This window comes from Dendroctonus ponderosae, unplaced genomic scaffold, assembly GCF_020466585.1.
Source record: "Dendroctonus ponderosae isolate FM_Combo_2020 unplaced genomic scaffold, Dpon_F_20191213v2 Dpon_F_20191213_3, whole genome shotgun sequence".
In the NCBI taxonomy this organism is placed as follows: Eukaryota; Metazoa; Arthropoda; class Insecta; order Coleoptera; family Curculionidae; genus Dendroctonus; species Dendroctonus ponderosae.
In genome coordinates this window covers 2,908,864-2,929,483 of record NW_026018508.1, presented here as the reverse complement: position 1 = coordinate 2,929,483, position 20,620 = coordinate 2,908,864, and the positions used below count along the sequence as shown (strand labels likewise).

Genomic DNA, 20,620 nt, shown 5'->3' with positions numbered 1-20,620 from the left:
CCTTATTATCCACTCTTATCAAGCAGCTTCTCGTATTCAGTTAATTAACTCGTGCTCCATTTGTATCTCCTTGTGCTGTGTGTATCGTACAAACTAACCTTGAGGCAACAGGCGCACCTCATGGTACCAGCCTTACCCACACATGCGGGGATCTGTGTGGATGGACCTAACCCTTCCCTAGCTACGCGTGGGAATGATGGGGAGGAAAACACCACCATCATACACCACAAAATACCGGCGGGACCTCCTCAGCAGAACCGTCGGGCTCCGCAGCTGGCAAATTACCGAAGAGTGGTAAAAGACTCTCGGAGGCCGCGAGGAGGAAAAACCACCAAACCTGTGCTAGGTAGACCCTCAAACCACACACAAGTTGTGCCCGGTTGCGGTTTCCGGGCTTCAGATGGCCATAGTGGCGGTCGGATATCCCGAGAAGAACTTTTCTCCTCAGCAGGGAAAACTCATAAAGAGACATCTGCTTGGGAAAATCGACGAGCTGCAGCCAGGGATGATTACCAGACCAGGTCATGCGTCGTATCTCCCCCCCCCCAAGATTCTTCTGGAATTCATTGAATACACAGGGATAATGAGGGAGTAAAATACGAGGGCACAATAGGGCAGAAATGACCGCGGTGCAAGGCAAAACACCACCTTGGCGGTGCGGAAAAGGTTTTAGTGTGTAAACAGCTTAGGTGGAGTCCCACATAACCCAGAGCGACAGACCATCAGCTCTGGAAGTGCATTAAAGAGCATTTCCCAAACCTCACCGGAAAAAAAAAATTACCTTATATGATCGTTACTACCGTCGACCGATATCTACTTTTCATCACTTGCGTTTTGTTGTCCAGAGAGTAATAATTGTAGCACTAAATGCAACAACAACACCCGGACCTTTAGAATATCCTTTAAAACCTTTAGAATATCCTTTAATACCTTTAGAATATCTGAGGTATAACCAAATTAAATTTTTCTGTAATGAAAGTGTCGTTTCCATCCAATATTCAAATTCCTTGCAAATTTGATTAAGCTGTTTCGAAAATATTCCGCGATTTAATTAGGTCAATTGACTTGCGAACAAGTATTACAAAGTTGGTCGGCTTTGAAGTTGTTTTGAAAATAAAAACATTTTTTCGGTGACTATACGTCATTAGCTTTTGTTCGTGTTCGGTACAAAAAAGTCGACAATATTTTAGTTTAAAAATTAATGAGCTTTAGTTTGCGAAAATTTTCAGTTCTCGATAAACTAAGAGATTTATTTTTTATACGCTTTTAAACATGAGGGGTCACGAAATGAGCAAATCGTGTCGAAATAGTAAGTAAACAAAAAAAATAACAAAAATATGAAATAAATCGATAACTAAATGGATATGTCTTGGCTAGGTTAGTTATAATATGATAACCCGCTATGATACTTACATGTAGGTATGTCGCTACCCAGTCAACAGTATGTGCTTTTGATAATTATTTCCGTTTTAAACTTCCGTCAAATAAATATCCAATATATTAGCACGTCAAATAAGGAAATAAATTATTTCTCAACTATTCAAAATATTGACTGCAAATTGTAAAATTAAAACTTTTATTACTACACGTATGTAAATGAAATAAACACATTTTCAATGAGAGAAGCATTAATTTGCTGCACATGAAATATTTCATGATTTATTGTTTATGTTGTTGTTCTATCGTCTTGGGTCACAATTGCGCTTCGAATTATTTGAAGTTGCCACATTTAATGCTGCAGTTAATTTTTTCTGAGGCCTGAAATATATAAAAGAATAAAGCTTTGGACATTAAATTTAATGAAGTTAACTGTTAACATAATTATTTCTTTAACAAGTTTTACAAAATTAAAAGCAACATAATACAGATTGTACTACCTGCCATTAAACCCAATGTGCTTGCGTGTCCATAATTCGCTGACCAGTAATTATAGCTTATGGTCATCATGAGCCGAAACTTGTAAATCAAGAGTGCTGCCCAACTTTTTAATTCAGTTAAATGTAACAATTAGAGGTAATAACAAAATACAATTGATTAAGTAATGGTATAAACCAACTAATTAGTTATCACAATAAATGTCCTCCAATTGTCTGAAAATTACTACTATGACAAGAATGACAATTCATCAAAACTAGCCATCTAATGCAGATTTCGCCTGCTACCACCTAGTAACTTTTGCTCCTCAGCCCTGGTGGGCAGGGAGTTTTAAAAATCGGGTGTAGGAAAATTTTAAAACTCAATTAGAGGTAACAATGTAAGAACGGCTCAGGTTATCGCAATATAAGGAGATTCTATCTCATTGATCCATGTGCAAGGAAAGCACTAAGATTCAAAAAGCTGCTCATAAAATAATCCATTTGAGCGAGCCCTCTAATTTACTTTTCAGACCTGAAAGGGTCCTCAGAAGTTTCCTAATTAGTTGATTTCTTTATTTCAAGTGAAATTTACATTTGAGATCATTTCTGCTGAAAGTTTAGAAAAATTTGGCCCTTTTAATAATAATATAAATCAGGTCAATTATTTCGTGTAAAATATTCAATTCAAAAGTTAAAAGCGTGATTGGTTGGACTATTTACTGGAAACTTCACATGTACTTATTTGCATTTAGTTTAACAAATATGTCATTTAAATTTTAATGTAGCTTATTCCAGAAATCTTTTTAATCCAATTTAACTGCAATTTAGAAATTTAATCCGCCTTGTCTAGTATTTTAAATATGGAATTTTCAAAATAATATTTGCAGAATTCTAAATACTATACATTTTCCAGTCAGTGTTATGAAGTTATTTAAAAATAGATTTATTTGAGGCAGAAGTAATACAATGTTAAGGAGAATCACTATTTAGCTGCATAGAAAAGTGAAATAAATGAAGGGCTCGACAGGGCAACACAGGCTGAATACAATCCATAAAGATTTATGCGTAGAGTTCTCGATAATGATGGCATCCAAAATGTGGGATCTTTGCTCTGTTTCACTTAGTTTTATATATATTTTTAAATCTAAACTACATTGTATTAACTTTTGGCTACTAGACGAATATGGCCTAGTACTTTCGAGCGACAGCAGATTATGGCAAAAGCATCACATTATGGTAGCAGTATGTTAACCAATTTTCATTTGTTTTACATTGTACTGTTTGACTTGTTAAAAATTTTAACTTTCGCACACAATGCCATTCCATCCATTAACGATTACGTACGCAGATGGTATATTACCCAATTGCTTAACATGAAAAATTCATATGGATAAATGGTTCAGAATGTGCGAATAGCATTTTGCGGATTTAGACACATGTGTTCGTGCATTATAGCAGTTACATTTGAAAACTGAACCATTCACTAACATTTGGCCATACATTATGTGCCTATTATTCTGAAAGCATGCATAAAAGCGACGGCAATTCTGAAAAATATGGATACAGCGAAATAGAGACATAATAAATGAAGCTGAAGATGTTGTACCTATTTAATGCTCGATTGAAGGGTCAAATATTTTATCAGGCGCCGACAAGAAAATACGTGCAATATTTTACTTATTTGGATTAACTAAACAACATTGGAATTGGAACACAAAAAACTGTTTTTCTTATGTTGTACCTACATTTATTTTAGCTTAGAAAGCATGCGCCGATAGCAAAAAATCCACAGGATTGTTTCATTGGATAATGAGAGCTGATAATGAATGGTCAGTGCTGTTGATTGAAATATTTTGTAAATTAACTGGAATATGTCATAATTCGGTCTTGACTAATATTCATTGAGATCATCACAACTTAATTGATTTATTCCAATGACTAGGAATTAATGATGAATGGAAGTAATTTAAAAACTAGGTTTAGAATTGATCTCCGAAGTTACCAAAAATGTCAAAATTAATTTGTTGGCACAATGCAGGCTGTGAGAACAATATCATTAAACTATATGTCTTGTGGGTTTAAGTTATAACTTCTCGCGTTATTAAACCAATGTTATGTTTTAGAAAAAACAAGGAAATTTTCAGAGGAAGTAAAATGTCGAAAAGGTAAAAAAATCAGTTGGCCAAATTATTCTTGATTGTTGCCATCAGTACCTTTCTAAATCCTTACATTATCAGTATTTATTACGCTGTCGATATCTATAAAACCTGACTTTTTGAAAAAGGAATTGGAAACAAGCGCTTTTTGAGATTTTGCGGACAGAAGGAAACGTGATTTTACTGTATTCTGCTTGCGAGTTCCAATGCTTTTGGGAGTACCCTTTCTAAAGCATTGGTTAAAGATTTAGAGATTTCCTAGACACTTGGAATAACAAAAAGGATGTGAAATTGTCCATGCAAACATATTATCTGAGCACATCATGAGAAAAAAGCAAAATAACTGAAGTAACTATTGAGGCGTTCTGAGCACCTTGCAACCCAACATTGCATAGTGAGCAAATGCTAATTCGTTAATTAAAGCTGCATTACTTTCAGCTTCTCCAACCTAACTGTATATTTATTTATTTATTTATTTATTTATCACCAGGAAATTACATACCCAAGTTCTGTAAATCTGCAGATGTAAGACATTACCTGTTCACAGTCCGGTGTGAAAACTTAAATACTAAATTCTACTAACTTATCAAACTAAACTTAACTAAAAGTAAATATAAATGCTAAGTTGTTAGAGAACCATTAGGTACCCTACCCATTATAGTATAAATTACACTAAATAAACGAAATATTTACCCTGATACATTTAATCTAATCCAGCCATTCAGTCTGCTTTTACTAGATTTATTGATTACTTCTAATTTTGTTAGATCATTACTTAGATTATTAAAGACTTTTACCGCTTTGCAATAATTATTCTTTTCACTGACTTCTTTGTGAGACTTAGTAAGCTGGATTAATTCATTACATGCTCTACTTTTCGAATCTTTAAACAATATCGACAGGCTCTTATACTGGTGGATGAGGCATTCATAAGAAAAAAAAATGTTTTAGTGTTAAAGGATTTTCCTTCATAAGCGTATTCTTGTTAATTATTTTCAGTATTTTATTCTGTCGTTTTTGTAATAGCGCTAGGTTATTATGATAAGCACCCCCCTAAGCAATATTACCATAGGCTATAACGCTATGAAATAATGCATAGTACAACAATCTCAATGTATCAATTTGCAAGTATTAAGACAATTTACACTATATGTGTATTAGATATTTAGGTCTTTTTTATTATAAATTATATATGTTTACTCAACCTTAAATTATGGTCGAAAATTATTCCTAAGTATTTGCACGATTCTACTCTATTTAAACTTTCCCCATTGATTTTTTATATTTCGCGGAATACTATTACAATATATTCCAAAAGTTATATATACTGTCTTCTCAAGATTTAGTGACAGCTTATTAAGGGCTAACCAAGTTGCGACCTTGTTGAGGTTCATTCATAATGTCCTCAATTTCTCCCAGGTATCATCGCTTGTCACAATAGCAGTATCATCTGCATAAGACATTGCATTATCATACATTTCAATTAATAAATCATTAACATATATTATAAAGAGCAGTGGCCCCAAAAGTCCCTTGTGGAACACACGTATTAACTTATGTCACTATGTCACTAACAGTATCACCAATCCTAACCTGTTGTTTTCTATGACTTATATATATGATAATTTGCTAAAAACTTATTCGCATTGCCCCTAATTCCATAATTGTACAATTTGTTTAATAAAATTTTATGGTCTACAGTATCAAAAGTCTTAGCAAGATCCAGAAAAGCAATTGTTACTGGTATACTTTTGTCTAACTCATCATATAGTTTTCGAGTTATATAGCTTAAGGCATCTTTGGTACGCTTTTCCCTAACAAAGCCATATTGATTTTCAGCCAGAATGTCACTTCTGGCTAAAAATATTTGAAGTCTGTTATATATTATTTTCTCAAAAGTCTTAGCTATACCCGAGATGAGTGATATAGGCCTATAATTGGTTATTACTCCTTTTTTTCCATACTTAAATATAGGTACAATTTCTTCTATTTTGAGCGCGTATTGAGGCCATATTGATTTTTCAAGGCAGAGATTGAAAATGTATTTTACACTATCAGCGATGTAAGGGGCTATAGTTTTGATGGTTCTGCTGTTGATTTTATATCCGTTTTTTAGTTTCATTTTATCTATTATTTCTAATATTTCTAAATTATCAATTGGTTTAAGGAACACTGTTTTAGTATTCAGTGGTGACAGTTGAATCTGTTTGCCCATCGGTACAGAAATTTTATTGCTTAAGTTTTTTCCAACATTACAAAAATATGAATTTATTGCGTTAGCAATATCTTTAGGATTATCCCTTACCACACCATCTAATGAAATAATTTCTTTAATGGTACTGTTCCCCTTGCTTCTTTTGCCCAGTTTGTTATTAATATAATGCCATAAACCTTTCGTATTATTTATATTCCACCTTTTCTTTCTCATATTTAATTTTCGCTGTTTTAATACTTTTATCTAGTTGCCTACAGTAATTTCTATATTCGATTCTTAAAATATCGTTGAATGGATTCTCTTTTATTCTTTGGTATAATTGGTCTTTTCTCTCACAAGATATAATCATTGCTTTTGTTATCCAATTATTTCGTGGCTTACTTTTGTTTAAGTTGGGAGTATATTTCGATTTGTTCATACAATCTTGTAAACGTGTTCTGCACGTAAACGTGTTCTGCACGTAAACATGCTAGAACACTTGGTAAAATTGATGGTGCTTAACGATTTTCTTAAATATTTGGAGATAATACACTAAACGGTTCAACTAAACTGGAGTTAATAAATGTGTGCCATTTCCGTTTCAAAATTGTAGTATCAGAATTTATAAAATTCCAAAAATCTTTAGTATAAATTACAGCAAATTATGAATTTTAGCCGAAAGACTCGCCATGGCACTGCCATGAAGTAACGGGTTCGAATTAAAACGTAATTATTATTGTGATTCATTTCTGAGTATCAGCAACTCAACCTCAAAACCAAAGACAGGTCTTAATCCGACTATAAAATATAATTTAAAACACTCCTACGCCGAGTTTGTCAATACCGATTAATCAACTAGAGGCATAAAAATTGAAGAGGGCACTAAGTCTTTAGTCTGGGTTAGAATGAGACTAGATTTTTATAGGTTAGTTTGGAAATCCTAAGAACTTGAAAACATTTATTTTACATAAAATAGTGTTAATTTACATGACATATGCATTAATGCTTCAGTAATAATTTTTTTATAGTATCCCCACGATCATCCACCCAATTACATACCGGCAGAGGTTGAAACACTTTGAGCTTTGATTGTGTTGAATTCATTCACGCAATCATTTTCACTTAGTAGAATGTGTGCCAATTGCGTTTGGCACATTGCAACATCATTCTATAGAGGCCACCAACATAAGCATTTTTGGCCAAAGCATAAAACTGTTAGCTTTAACAGCTTCTCAACTAAACAAATTTGTATCAATCTTATGTACCACCCATAAAGTGCTTAACTCTAATCCACCACAATTCTGAAGTTGCAGTTGTATTTATATTGACAGGAAAGCTGTGTCGGAAGCTTGAACATTCGTATAGACTGATGATAAATTGTATTTAGCATTCCGGGCAACAAAATGAAACCTCTCCAAAGTGTCTATTATCATACACCCTTTTACGTTTTGAATATCTTTCGTAATAAGAAATATTGCTTTGATGTCAACTTCTGAATTTGATATATTTATATTTACTTTCCAGCAAAATGTGTTGGTCCCCGTGGATTTCATATCTACATTTTGATAAAAATACCTCACCAGCACAAATATATGCGCTATTTTCAGGAATATAATGACGAAAATATAGTTTTCGCAGCTAAATGTCAATGTCTACATCAATCTGGAGAAAAACCCCAGCGAAAAACACAACTTTTAATGCAAGGACCGTTTGATTTAAGTGCCAATTGTTTTGCAGTAGCCACATAATATTTACAATAATTGAACCCAAAAGGCACTGCAATAAACCTGATTTATCTGTGAGATAGCAGCAATAAAATTAAGAATATAAATGCCAACAAGGTTTCAACATTATTCAGGTCCAAAACATACAATTTACCAGGATAGCCGCCACATGTGAAGTATTTTATATTAAATTCCAGATTAAACTGCCTCTACGTCAGCTTACTTATGTACTGAGTTTATATAATGTCCGCTGGGAACTTGTTGTTCAGCGGCTCTATTGTTGAAGTTACTCGATAATTTCAAAGTTTTATAAAATGCTTCCGAATGCCCAATAGTAGTTGAATGTGCTGATGTCTCGGCAAAAACCAAACGAAAACGGTCATACAAAAGGGAAAATTACTTTGTAACTACTTCACAAGAATGTGTTTAATATTTATGCTGTAGCCACTCACATGTAAATGCAAGGGCAGATCGACTGCTTTGGGCGATATACTTTTCAATAGAAATACAAAATATTATTATTATCGATCCTGTTTCCGGGTGTTAAATTAGTTATATTAGCCCATGCTGCAACAAAAATATTATTAGCAAAGAACCTTGATAGAACGAATTCAAAAACACTTAAACATTTGCTCTCGGAAGTTCATGAGCTGTATACAGCTGTATACATGTTCGTAATAATGTCAACACAAGACTGAATGGTCGAACCTAATAGATGGGTTCCATTATATCTGCTCTAAACTAAGCGCTGTTTTTTTTATTATTAAGGGTTTTAAAGTTTATATTTTGGCGCTTTATTAGCTCGCGCTAACAATCAGCGATTATGACATAAAATATTACTCTCATTAATTAATGAGCTTAACCTAAGATAAATTGCAATTGATTGCGGACCTTTGAAAAATTTATTAAAATCAAACCTTTTAACAACCATGACAAGTGAATGATAATGAAGATCACGTCTTGAGGAAAACTTTTGACCTGTGTACGAAGCTTATTATTTTGTTTTTCTTCTACGAAATTCAGAAAATAGTTTGGAAATCATGATTTTCTGAGTTTATCGGTTTTTTTCATTCATTAGTTGCACAATGTTCGTGGCAGCGGTAGTAGCTTGCTGAAAAAACTAGATTTTTTATCGAAAAATCACGAAATGACGGTTTGAATACATTTTGAAAGGCGTGTTGGAGATTTACTCAAAGACAAAAATTCAGTTTGATAACTACGGGGAGCATGTAAGGCGGTAGATACCCAATATTTACATATTTTCATATTTCACATCTCGCGAAATTGATAGAAATACCAACTGTTTTGAAATGAATAACATAAGAAAATTAAATGTATTAATAATAGTTGTGATCTTTTCCGCGTGAAAGTTTTCGCTAACGGTTAGAGATTGTTTTAAAATAAAAAAAGTTTTGTTGTTCTTAAAGTCATGACAATATTCTCGAATGGTCAAAATCAAAGAGTGTTAGTATAATCTGTAATTGATTTAAACCTCATAATCGGAGTTTGCACTTAAAATACATTAAATAAAAAAATGTTCTTCAGCCATATCAGTAATGCCCCTTATATACAGAGCAGAAAGTCTTAAAAGCGTCTTTATGGTCATGTGCTTACTGAGCTCAAATCAAACAGTTTAATAAGACCAAAACTAAATGTAAATTTTTGAAGACAATTTCCATATTTTTGTACAGGCCAGGAAAGCTTACTAGGTGGCAAAGCAGTGAAATATTTATTACGGAATCATAAATTTAAATTACCAGCTCACGCTCTGTATGTTTATGTATGTTTACGTAACGTCTACTTTAGTACTTTGTCTTTTAGCGCCTTTATTACTATTGAAATGTTCGGAGTATATGAACATTATACAACCAAAACCTGTTGGCGTTTAGCATTTATTTCCATAAACTGCACATTTGCTGCATATTTAACCTTAATAATAATTGAATGCTGGATCAGTTATAACAAAGAATTAAATGCAGCAGAACTAAATCGGAAAATTATGTAGATATTGAATCTATGCATTGAGGAATTATTGTGAAAGAAAAATTAACGTCAGTTCTAAATTTGCAGCGACTAAATCACAAAAATTACGGAAAATATTCACAATTAAAACTTTATTCCTTTTTAACCGCTTTAAATATTAAATCTATAAATTTACCTGAATTATTTGGTTCTACATAATATGAATATGATCATGCAGATTACGTTCCTCGTGTGTCGTTGGTCGAATTTTTAATCAAAGTTTTAATAGGGCACGAATAAAATCCTCTAAAATTGATAATTTTTCTTTTTTTTATTAAAGTCGTATGGTAGTAACGTGGGCAATCACATCTACAGGTACTCACAATATTTTTTGGTGATAAGATTGCTGATATATTTTAGCATCCCGCTTTACTATACTGGTTATGATAGTATAATTACCTATGTAACTGCTATTCGTCAATACCCAAAATACTTTGAATGGGTCAACCATCACCCAAAATAATTCCAACAATAGATCACATTGCATATCACACAAATAACAAAGTTCTTATGATCCCACTTTCACGCCACTGCTAAGAAACACCGATCAATTCAAACTATTCAATATTTTGCATTGACTGCATTACAACAAATTGAAACTATGAATCAAATGGCTTGCAATAAGTAAAGTTTACTTCTTCAACTACATAACTACAATTAATTGGAAATAAAACAATCATCGCAAAGTAACTGAAACCAAGCAATTAACTAGAACAGTGTCACTTTTGTATTAGTTTGGAAAAATTAAAACTATTTGTGTCCTATAGAGTTCTCCGACAAGATGTAGAATGTATTGTGTAACTTTCGTTTGGAAGTACAAAAACTAAAAGAAATAGAAGATTATTAAATAATTAAACTGTTATAAAATTGATGTATTAACAAATATCAATTTTAATGAGCTACGAACATTGCAAGAAAACTTATCCCATAAAATGTTAGCCTTCGGAATGTTTTCAATTGAAAAGTGCAAAGGTTCTGGGAAATCTTTAGAAATCTTTATTCGGATTACGGTTTTACAATAGCAATTTCTGCGATAAAATCGGTAAAACGTTATAGTGTCCCTTGGAGAAAATTCCAATAATGGGAAACTTACACTGACTAAAGTGAAAATCCTAATCCCGATAGCAAAGCAGTTTATGTTTTGAAGTTAATTTAATTGTTCAATAGTGGTCAGGAAGTTTTAAAATTATTTTAACAGTGCATTCGATTAACAATTTATGTACTTATGAAGAAAAATGATTAGCAATACAATTTACTTTTGAGATTTTTACTACATAAAAAAATGTTGAATGAAAAAATAATAAAGTCAAAGCTGGCATTTCAGTCATTTGGATGAATACTTAGGATTTGAAAATTTCAGTTATGCTGCGCAAAAATAAGTGCTTTGAAATAATGTATTTTAATGTGTATGGAAAAAAATTAAAGAAAATTACTTGAATTGAACAGTTTTGACTTTTAACTTGCATCATGCCATTCGAAACATAATCATCAACCAAACAACTTGTAAAAATATTTTTTTAAACAATGAAGCCCATGATACCAATTAAGAAGATCGCAGGCAAAAAGTCGGGATTGAGGAGCGTCACGAAGTTTTCGTATGATAAAGTTTCGCGTCACAGAGGTTAGAGCTGAGCAACCGCGAAAGCTACACTGACAAATTAGAGCCCTGTTGGTTAGAGCTAGGGCGCAGGCAAGGCGTTGCCATTCCGGTTGAAATATCCAACTTACAGGGATAATTCATAAGGGTCTTATTGAAGTGGATGTAGGCTTGACTAGTAATTTTAATTTAACCTAAACTCAAACAGACTGACTATGAAAAGGCAATTATTAAGTTTGATGAGACCCGAATTAAACTTTAAAACGGAAAATACGACCAAAACTTCTCCATTATCAAGCCATACCATAATTTAGTTTATATCTTAAATTGAAACTTTGTAGCTATGTTTGTTCATCTTTCCTTGCACACTTTCAGATAGCTCTTAGAGACTATTATTTAATAAACCTGCACTAGCTGCACTGGAGTTGGACACTTGACGTTAAAAATGGGAAACCACCCTTTCTTCCGTTTCTTAAACACTCAACAAATCGAATTAAGCATTTGCGAAATAAGCGAGCACAAAGAAGTTAACATAAATGAAAATGGGAATAATTATCTTTCTATGAACTTCATTTTCCGGGCCATTCGTACAATATCCTCTGAGTTTGGTTAAGAAAAGTTGTATATAAAAACAGGAGGTTATGTTTCATGCCCGTTAGGGATATTTACAAGTTATAAATTCCAATACCAATTTTTCCACATTTAATTTGAGCCGAAGTTTGGATTCATTTGCCATTGTTTGAACGAGCTGCATAGCAATTTTTCTAATCAAATGACAAATATTTTTTCAGCAAAAAATGCAAAAAAACTACGCTAACATTTGGAATCTAAGGAGTAAGAACAATGTGATTTAAGGCCCAATTTATCTACCGCATTTCCTTAAAATTAGCCGGTTGAAAATTACGTGCAACACTCCCCTTATTATTTATGGAGCAGCTTTTCGAAGTTCCGAAGACTTTAGACGTAATTACGGGTGATGGCATCCAGATATTTTTTTGCAGTTTTAAGGACGGGTATCCAATGCAAAAGAGCTAAAGTCAAGAAAGGTATTTTACATGTGGATGGAGAAGATTAGATCTTAAATACTTCAATCCGCGAGACATAAGGCGTTCTATACCTAGTGCTTCGGATTATATTTAGCGGGAGATTATCTTTAACAAGAGCGTATAATAGTAACTGCAAACATGAAATTTATCTAGCACTAGTGATATAATATTTTTTAAAAGATAGTTGGAAATACAACTTACAACAGTTGGAAGGTAAAAATAGTCTAGTAAGTCTTTAAAATCAAGTAAACAACAAACCAGTTAATAAAGCAGTTCAGTAAGCATTAGCCTAGAAAATTGTCAAAAACAACACGATTTTCTCACATAATATAAATTTTTAAGATAACTTGAAAAATCTGGATTTCATGGAAAGTGGCGAAGTTTTTCAGAGAGATATGTTTTAGCTATATTTCCAAATTTTTAGTGCTGGTTTCCCATATAACATACATGCTGCCTGCAGCAATAAACCAACTTACATTAATTAAAACATATAGTTTTAACATAATTCGAAATTAGCAAACCATTTCAGTTGTTTTTCCATCTCTTCTTTTCTAGCTATTTCTTTACGAACAATAAAATAAATCGATCAGTTGACTAAAATTTAAAATACAGGAGTAAAATACCATACAAGATATTAGTATAATAAGTCATCAGATATCACAGTTCCATTGAAACTCATCGAATAGGTCCTATGAATTAAATATCTTGAAGTCGCTATAAATATGTGTTCTGTTAACATTATGAAAGTGGCGATTTTAATAAAAAAATATACAACATTTATAGAAACACAAATAATTAATATAAAAGTGGGATAGTTGATATTCAAGGTTGTGTTGTGTCCTACGGAGGCCACAAGAATGATTGTCATCTTAGTAAAAGTTTTAATTGATGAACATTTTGGCCCGTAATTTTCGCAATCCTGTTAAGAAGTCAAATTTGGATATAACTGTAATAATATATTGCTAGTAACAAGCAAAAATTAGGAATTATAAAAGCGCTCTGCTTGTCTTAGATAACCATGGTCTAGGAGCTACAAAATAAATGGCCCGAAACTGAAATTGACCAAGTCTCTTGGAATTATTAACCTAAATAAAATATTCATTGAAAATTGTAATTAAGTTTCGCAAGCCGAGATTTCTAATTGGAAGCAGAGCAAATCGCTTGCAAAGTTTGCGTTGCATATTACTAGCTCAGGAGCGATTATTAAAACAAAAATACACTGAAATAAAAATAAATTTCTGACGATTTTAATATTAAACAACCCTATTTATCATACCGAATGGTTTAGCATCACTATACATGACTGAAATGTAACAAATGGATCTAGATTTAATCTGAGAAACCTCTCTTAGGGGAGAAATAACTATATGAAGTATTTGCTCATTTCCACAATTTGCTGCTTAAATTAGTGCTTCATAAATCGAATCAAGCAGGCAACTAATTGTTATTGTAATATATACATCTATTTATAAATGCCCTAATAATACAAATTTTGGATATTTATGTAAAGTTCGTAGAATGACATTAAAAATGTTAAGCGATCTTAATGGTCAACTAGTTATTAGGACAAAAATCTAACTACATAGAGTGGGCCGAAGTAGCAGAATATTATCTGTTTGAAATTAAATGTGAAATGTTTATTTAGAGTTCCTACCAGTGGAGGTTTGAAGATAAAAATAAATCACGCACTATTTCCAGTTTTATCGTAACATGATTTTTGGACGAGCCATTTTTGAAATGTAAAACCTGTATCTTTTAGGAACAAATGCGCGCAAAGTCATTTTTTAACCGAAAATATGTATTTTTGAAATATCTAATTCACCAATATATAACTAATAAAAATAATACTAAAAATATTTTCCGTACAGTAAAATCATCCAAGCGCCTTAAAAGCTTTTACTATTTTATGCAAAAATTGCCGCAATAAATTTTTGAGTGGCATGTTAATTCAACTAGGAACTGGTTGTGAATATTCAGTTATAAATACAAAATAAGTCAATAAGTTATCCCGCTTCATAATAGGAAACATAATAACTATTTCTGTTTAGAGAAATTTAAAATATTAAATGGAAGTTTTGATGTGGAAATATATACAGCGTAGGCTTTACGAGTGATTTATTCGTTTTTAGTTATTTGTGTTGGAGATGCGACTGAACATTTAAGTTAAAAGTTGGTCTTATATTGCTTGCTTTACTCGAAATTGGCTTATGCGAAACTTGAAGCACTAAAACAAGCTAGAGAGCCAAATTCTCATTTGTAGCTAAATGTAATGTTTATTATGATGGTTCCGACATATCTTTAGAATTGTTTAAAAAAGTTTAAATTTTAAAATTACCCGAAAACCATTTTTAGGCCAAACTCTATTTACTGTTTCCGATGAATCAGCTAGCATGTTATTATTTATTCCATTTTTAATTTGCCGACGTCAGGATCATCCAATTAAATACGTCGGTTGAATTCAATTGCATATTTTACTTTGTCCATTATTAGCATATTACAAATACATTCTGCTATATTTACTCAACATATTTAGGTTCAATGAATTACTGAATGTTGCCCATCCTCCACTGGCATTAAATATGAATTGGTGTGGATAATAAATTTATGTTGAGTCTTTACCGATGCAGATACAATTTTAAAGTTTATCAACTCCACTGTTATTTAGTGATCAACTCATAATATGGCACAAACCACATAGGCTATTAACTATGTATAATTAACATTTAATGGATAATAGTAGTGTAATTATTAGCACAATTTTCAGTTTGAATTAATTACATTTATAAATAAACCGTATACATACGTATATCAAGGGAGAGATGCGCTTGATAAGTAGATACAAATAAATTCTATTACGGTTCTTGCCATGCACATTATATAGACACTGGCTACAACGGACGATACTCAAGAACTGGTAAATTGTTTAGAAAATAGGATTTTCTAAAGTCAATGTTGAAATATTTTTCTACTCACGTTCTAGCAGATTTGGTTTCGTATATCAGAAGAGAGTGAGGTCAAATCACCGACTGGAGGAGGAATATATCCGCATAAAACGTTGATACTTTGCTAGAGTTTAAATAGGTTGAATATTTTTAAGGAAATTTGCAGTACTATCTGTTTCTACCTGGTATTACAGACATTAAATTTCAGTCAAAGGTTGAAAGAAATAAATATTCCTCCATAGTTAGGTATTTTTGTATCTAATATATGTATTTGTATATTTCAAGCAATTAAAATAAGTCCACTGAATTAGCACTATGCTTTATAACACAGGAAGGAAACTATTGGAAAATTACGTATTTTTTCGCTTTCTTTAAGTTTTTGCTTGTTCAATTACTTAATAAAAATTGTCTTTGTGCTTCAAGAGCAATCTTGTAATTGTGTCAAGAACCGACTTCAGTAGCAAACAGAGGTCCTTCATCTTTAGTAGCGCTGAATGTCTACTATATTCATTAGAATCAACTTCACTGCTATCAACAATCAACCTGCAGTGAATATCAAAACGCATAACTTTGTCATAATTCAATTCACCTCTTTCGCCGTACGAGATTCCAATTTCTCTAAATTGTTATCCAGTATACAAACACTACAATTAGATGAAAATTTCAAATTTCAGTATCATTTCATTCCTAAGAAATACGATAATTTTGCTATGTTTTTCGCTTACAGTATTTCGATTTGTGTACCATTTAAACACTTAAAATTGAAACGAGATTGAAAAAACTTTGGACGATTGACTCGACTGCAAAACGTGTTCTTTATACAACAGTTGAGTTGAGAGACAAGTTCTGGTTAAATTTAGCACAGGATTAATGAATCGCATGGCAATATATATTTTTAAATTTTTTTGCTTCATTTAAAACCTAATAATCGAAACTATTTTTCCTAGAATAGAACTTTCAAAGCATTAGTACGTAATACGATTATTATCCAGTGCAGATATGAATATTTCCAATAATTTACAAAGTATGTAATTGTTCGTTGCTAGAAATACACAAATTCACTTAGGATATCATAACATGGCCAAATTTTGACCATGACCATAAAGTACTCCTACATTTCGAGCGATGTAACTCCACATAAATTGATATTCTATTTGTCTAACCTTCCAAATAGCTTGCATGTTGACTAGCATAATTGGTTGGTTACAATTGGCCAACTTAATGACTTTCTATTGATATGATATTAGTGATAACAACTATGCATAAAATTGAAGCATTTGGTCTATATATTTACTCTTAAACAATTTCGTCAAACAAAAGTCGAATAAAACAAGTGAACATTTGCTTTTGTTTGCTGAATATTAACGCGTCCAAAGTAAAATAACTTGTTCGAAAATGCAGTGTGAAGTTAGTTTTATACCTTTTGAACATATTCGATACTAAATTTGCAATGCAAAGAGGACGTTTCATTTCAAAAGACTTGAAGCAATGAATGGTAAATGCATTCATAGAAGGTGCTAAACAAGCAACTACCTTCACGCGAGTATAACAGTTGGCAGAAAGGGCAAAAAAGACATTATTGACAGACAGACGCATTAAAAGAATTGCTCAAAATGATCCTTGGAATCCTGCACAAAGAATTATTGCCAAAATTATACAAATTACAGTTGACATAAGAACAGTTTAAAGAAGATTGGTAGAAGCAACGGTATATAACAGACGGCCATTTAAAAACTGTTAATTTCGTGAAGAAATAGAAAAGCAAGATTGACATTTGCACGCCGCCATTTAAAAATAAGTCAATGACTGGAAAAAAGAAAAATATTTAGTGATGGTACAAACTATTTAGTTCTGATGGAATCAGACCTTCGAGGCGACTAATCAACACAAGGTTTAGTCCCAAATTTGTAACATTAATTGCTCATAGAACCCAATATTTATATGCTATTAAATATGGGAATGAATAGCAGTGCTTTTATGGGTTTATTCCTTATGGATTGGAGTAGGCCCTGTACACTTAATTAATTACACGATGGGCCGATTTGTTTATAAGGATATAATACAAAATACCATGCTTCCTTATACAGGACAATGATCCAGAGCACTCCCGACAAATCGTTCAACAGTAGTTTGTTACAAACAATATTCGAGTTGTAGAGTAACCTGTCCAATGCCCAGATTTAAACCCTATTGAAAATATTTAGGAGGAAGTGGATGGTCGCATTTGAACGCAAATGTTTCCTAATAAAGATTTGTTGATAAATAAAATTTGCGAAGTTTGGACCAATCTTCCACAGAATGTAATTCGAAAGTTTATTGCTTCAAGGCCGCCTCATTGTCAACACGTAACTCTATTGATAGCAATTTGTTGCTCTACTTTTGTCGCCCCCATTCTCGTCGCTTCATATGATGAATATTATTTATATTTTTGAACTTCATTTCGAGCACCCAAAATATGTTCGAAAGAATAATTAAAGTTAACAATTTCGTTTCGCTTTTGAGTCTCAATTGGAAAACTGCTGGAAGGAAGCAGGTGTGAGACAACAACACTAGTGTTAGTCCGGTAAACTCTGCACTGCAAACTGAGATTATGATAATTATGATGCATTTATTATAATGAATCTGCTAAGACATAATGTTGACACATAATTTGAGTCTTGAAGAAGACGCCAAGAAAGGTTGAAGCGTCGGCCAATAATTAAAGAGTGACGGTTTCATCAGTATCCCAGACCTGCTACCTTCACCTTAACAATTTTAGTGTAGGTATAGTGTAGACATTGGCAAAACGAATATTGTTGCTTGTACTTTACTTTTGTCTGATAGTGTACGTATGGCTCAGACAAATAAGCAACTTCCACAAGGCAGATTAAATTTATCTTCTTTCTAACTATGGAAGGTAGAAGTCAAATGTTTAATTAAAATTTGACAAAGCAGCGGCAAAGTTCCCTAACCCAAATTTTACTTTCAACGTAAACTCCGTAACGGCCTGTATGTTTTAGCGATGTAAGAACAGTTATATTACCCACAGTGAATAAAGTGCCTACATCGTTTTTCTGGTAGCAATATTCTGCTCTTAATTTGCTTATTCAATGTTACCCTGACCAATATTCCACAAAAGTGATATTTTCCGTTAAAAGGAGAATAGTTCTTAAATCCTCCGGTTCAAACCAAATTAAGGAACAGACTCAATAAAATTAACTCTCATACTCACGATAGAACATGCATCGCAGTTCTGTTTAATTTTCAGATTGATTAAAAGTACACGTTTCCTATCGAAAAAATCTAGTAAAAGTTTTATGTACACCGGTTTTTTTCACTTTGTGCACGACTATTAACAATATATTTTTTAACAAAAGGAAACTGAATGTTAAACTAGAATTCACAGAATGCATAAGAGCATACATGTTTGGACGGTATAGTATTTATCCAATCCCGATTTTACGAAATAAAGATGAAAGGACTTGAACATTGCAATGTAAAAGAGGCAATCCGGGTGCATGTTGATCTAGATTTGCAAAAAGAGCATTGTTCTAATAAAATCGAAATTCCAAATTGAACAGTGAATTTAGTAGCCAAGCTCAAGCAAATGCGAATAGCAATGGAAAATACAAATTCGGAAATTCTATGATTTTCTTTGAACTAATTTAATTTTGTTGCGCTTGTTCTACAGCGACCATACCAAAAGCTCTTTTATTTTTAATTAAAATTATATTACCTTACATACCGTCGTACACAGTGACTCAAAATTGAACACAATTAAACTTTGTCCAAATATGATATTCTTAATGATCTCTCGTGACATATTGCGCTGCACAGCTTTTAATAAATTTACCTGATTTATTCTGTAAACATCAAATCAGAATGTTTTAGCTACAATTATATGGCCACTTATGCAGACTATGCATAAAATTATACCAAAGGCTACACCAATGTGACAAAATTTATTAGAAGGCAATCAATACATTGTTATTCAAACAGTTGCTTGTGTTATACAGTAACAGCTTTTTCTATTTTTCAATGACTAGTAAAATAAAATCAATGATTATCAAATAAATACTGCGTAAATAGGTATGGCTTGTTCCATTTGTCTACGAAAAACAAGCAATACAGGAGGATTATTTAAAAAAAACTTATGACATTGTCCGGGAAAATTTGCTGAAATATGCATTTCGCTACTCGTTGATATGCAAAAAATGTTTGGTTGTAATCATTGAAAGACCGAAAAATTAGTTATAATATTAATGTTCTTCGTATTACATATGACTTTGCGTTTGCTCTATGTATTTTTGTTAGCTAAATATATTTGTTGTTAGCAATTAAGTTTCAGTAAATTTCCTGAATTAAAGCAACTCCTGTTGATAAAACATACCAGCAGATGAAGCAGGAAACAATCACGCAGGTTGTATGTGATGAAAATTCGGAATGTTTCTTACCTGAAAACAAAATACAGCAGTTAAAAACAGTAATACACCAGTATCGGATGAATGATTGATCTAACGTTCTACAAAATAGCTCATTAGTTACATTGTAGTCTGTTAGACCAATGAATAGTGTACATTAATCAATGAAAAACCTTTTGGATTTCACGTGTGTCCATTAAGCTTTCATCATTTTTGAATTTCTATAAAAATGAAAAGTGTAAGTGATGAGTGAAAAATGCAAGTGAAACAATTCGTATTATACACAGGAGACTACTTCATTTTGACGAAGTAGAAACTAACATAATACATCCATTGAACACCAAAGTTACAATGAATGGAAAGTTTCATTTAGGCTGACAAAAACAGTCGTGGGAGACACGATAGATATTAATTAACCGGGTTTTTCTGTTAACTATTTATACTTGTAATTTTAGACAAATTGAAAAAAAACACATTTAAAATTCGCACCGACGTATATCCTGTGGATAAAGCCTGTATCTGATAAATTATCCAGCACCATATGAGAAATCATCGAATTAACATATCCCTAAGCTGACTAAAATAAGGAAGCGCAAGAAACGTGTATGTAAAAAGTGAGAAATAATTTAATTAATTTCAACAGGGAATCCTAACTAAACGATAAACCCTACAAACATCGAAGT

General features: G+C 32.4%; 1 protein-coding gene across 6 annotated transcripts in view; it reads right to left on the bottom strand.

The window, feature by feature from the left end:
* LOC109534593 (neural-cadherin) overlaps positions 1-20,620 on the bottom strand; it is a gene marked incomplete at its 3' end in the record, with an annotated part of 562,228 nt that overhangs the window by 138,587 nt on the left and 403,021 nt on the right. Inside the window, 1 exon segment of one of the 6 annotated variants that reach the window (XM_048664699.1) lies at positions 10,352-10,524. Coding sequence (XP_048520656.1) covers positions 10,352-10,439 — 88 coding nt within the window. 6 annotated transcript variants of the gene reach the window in all.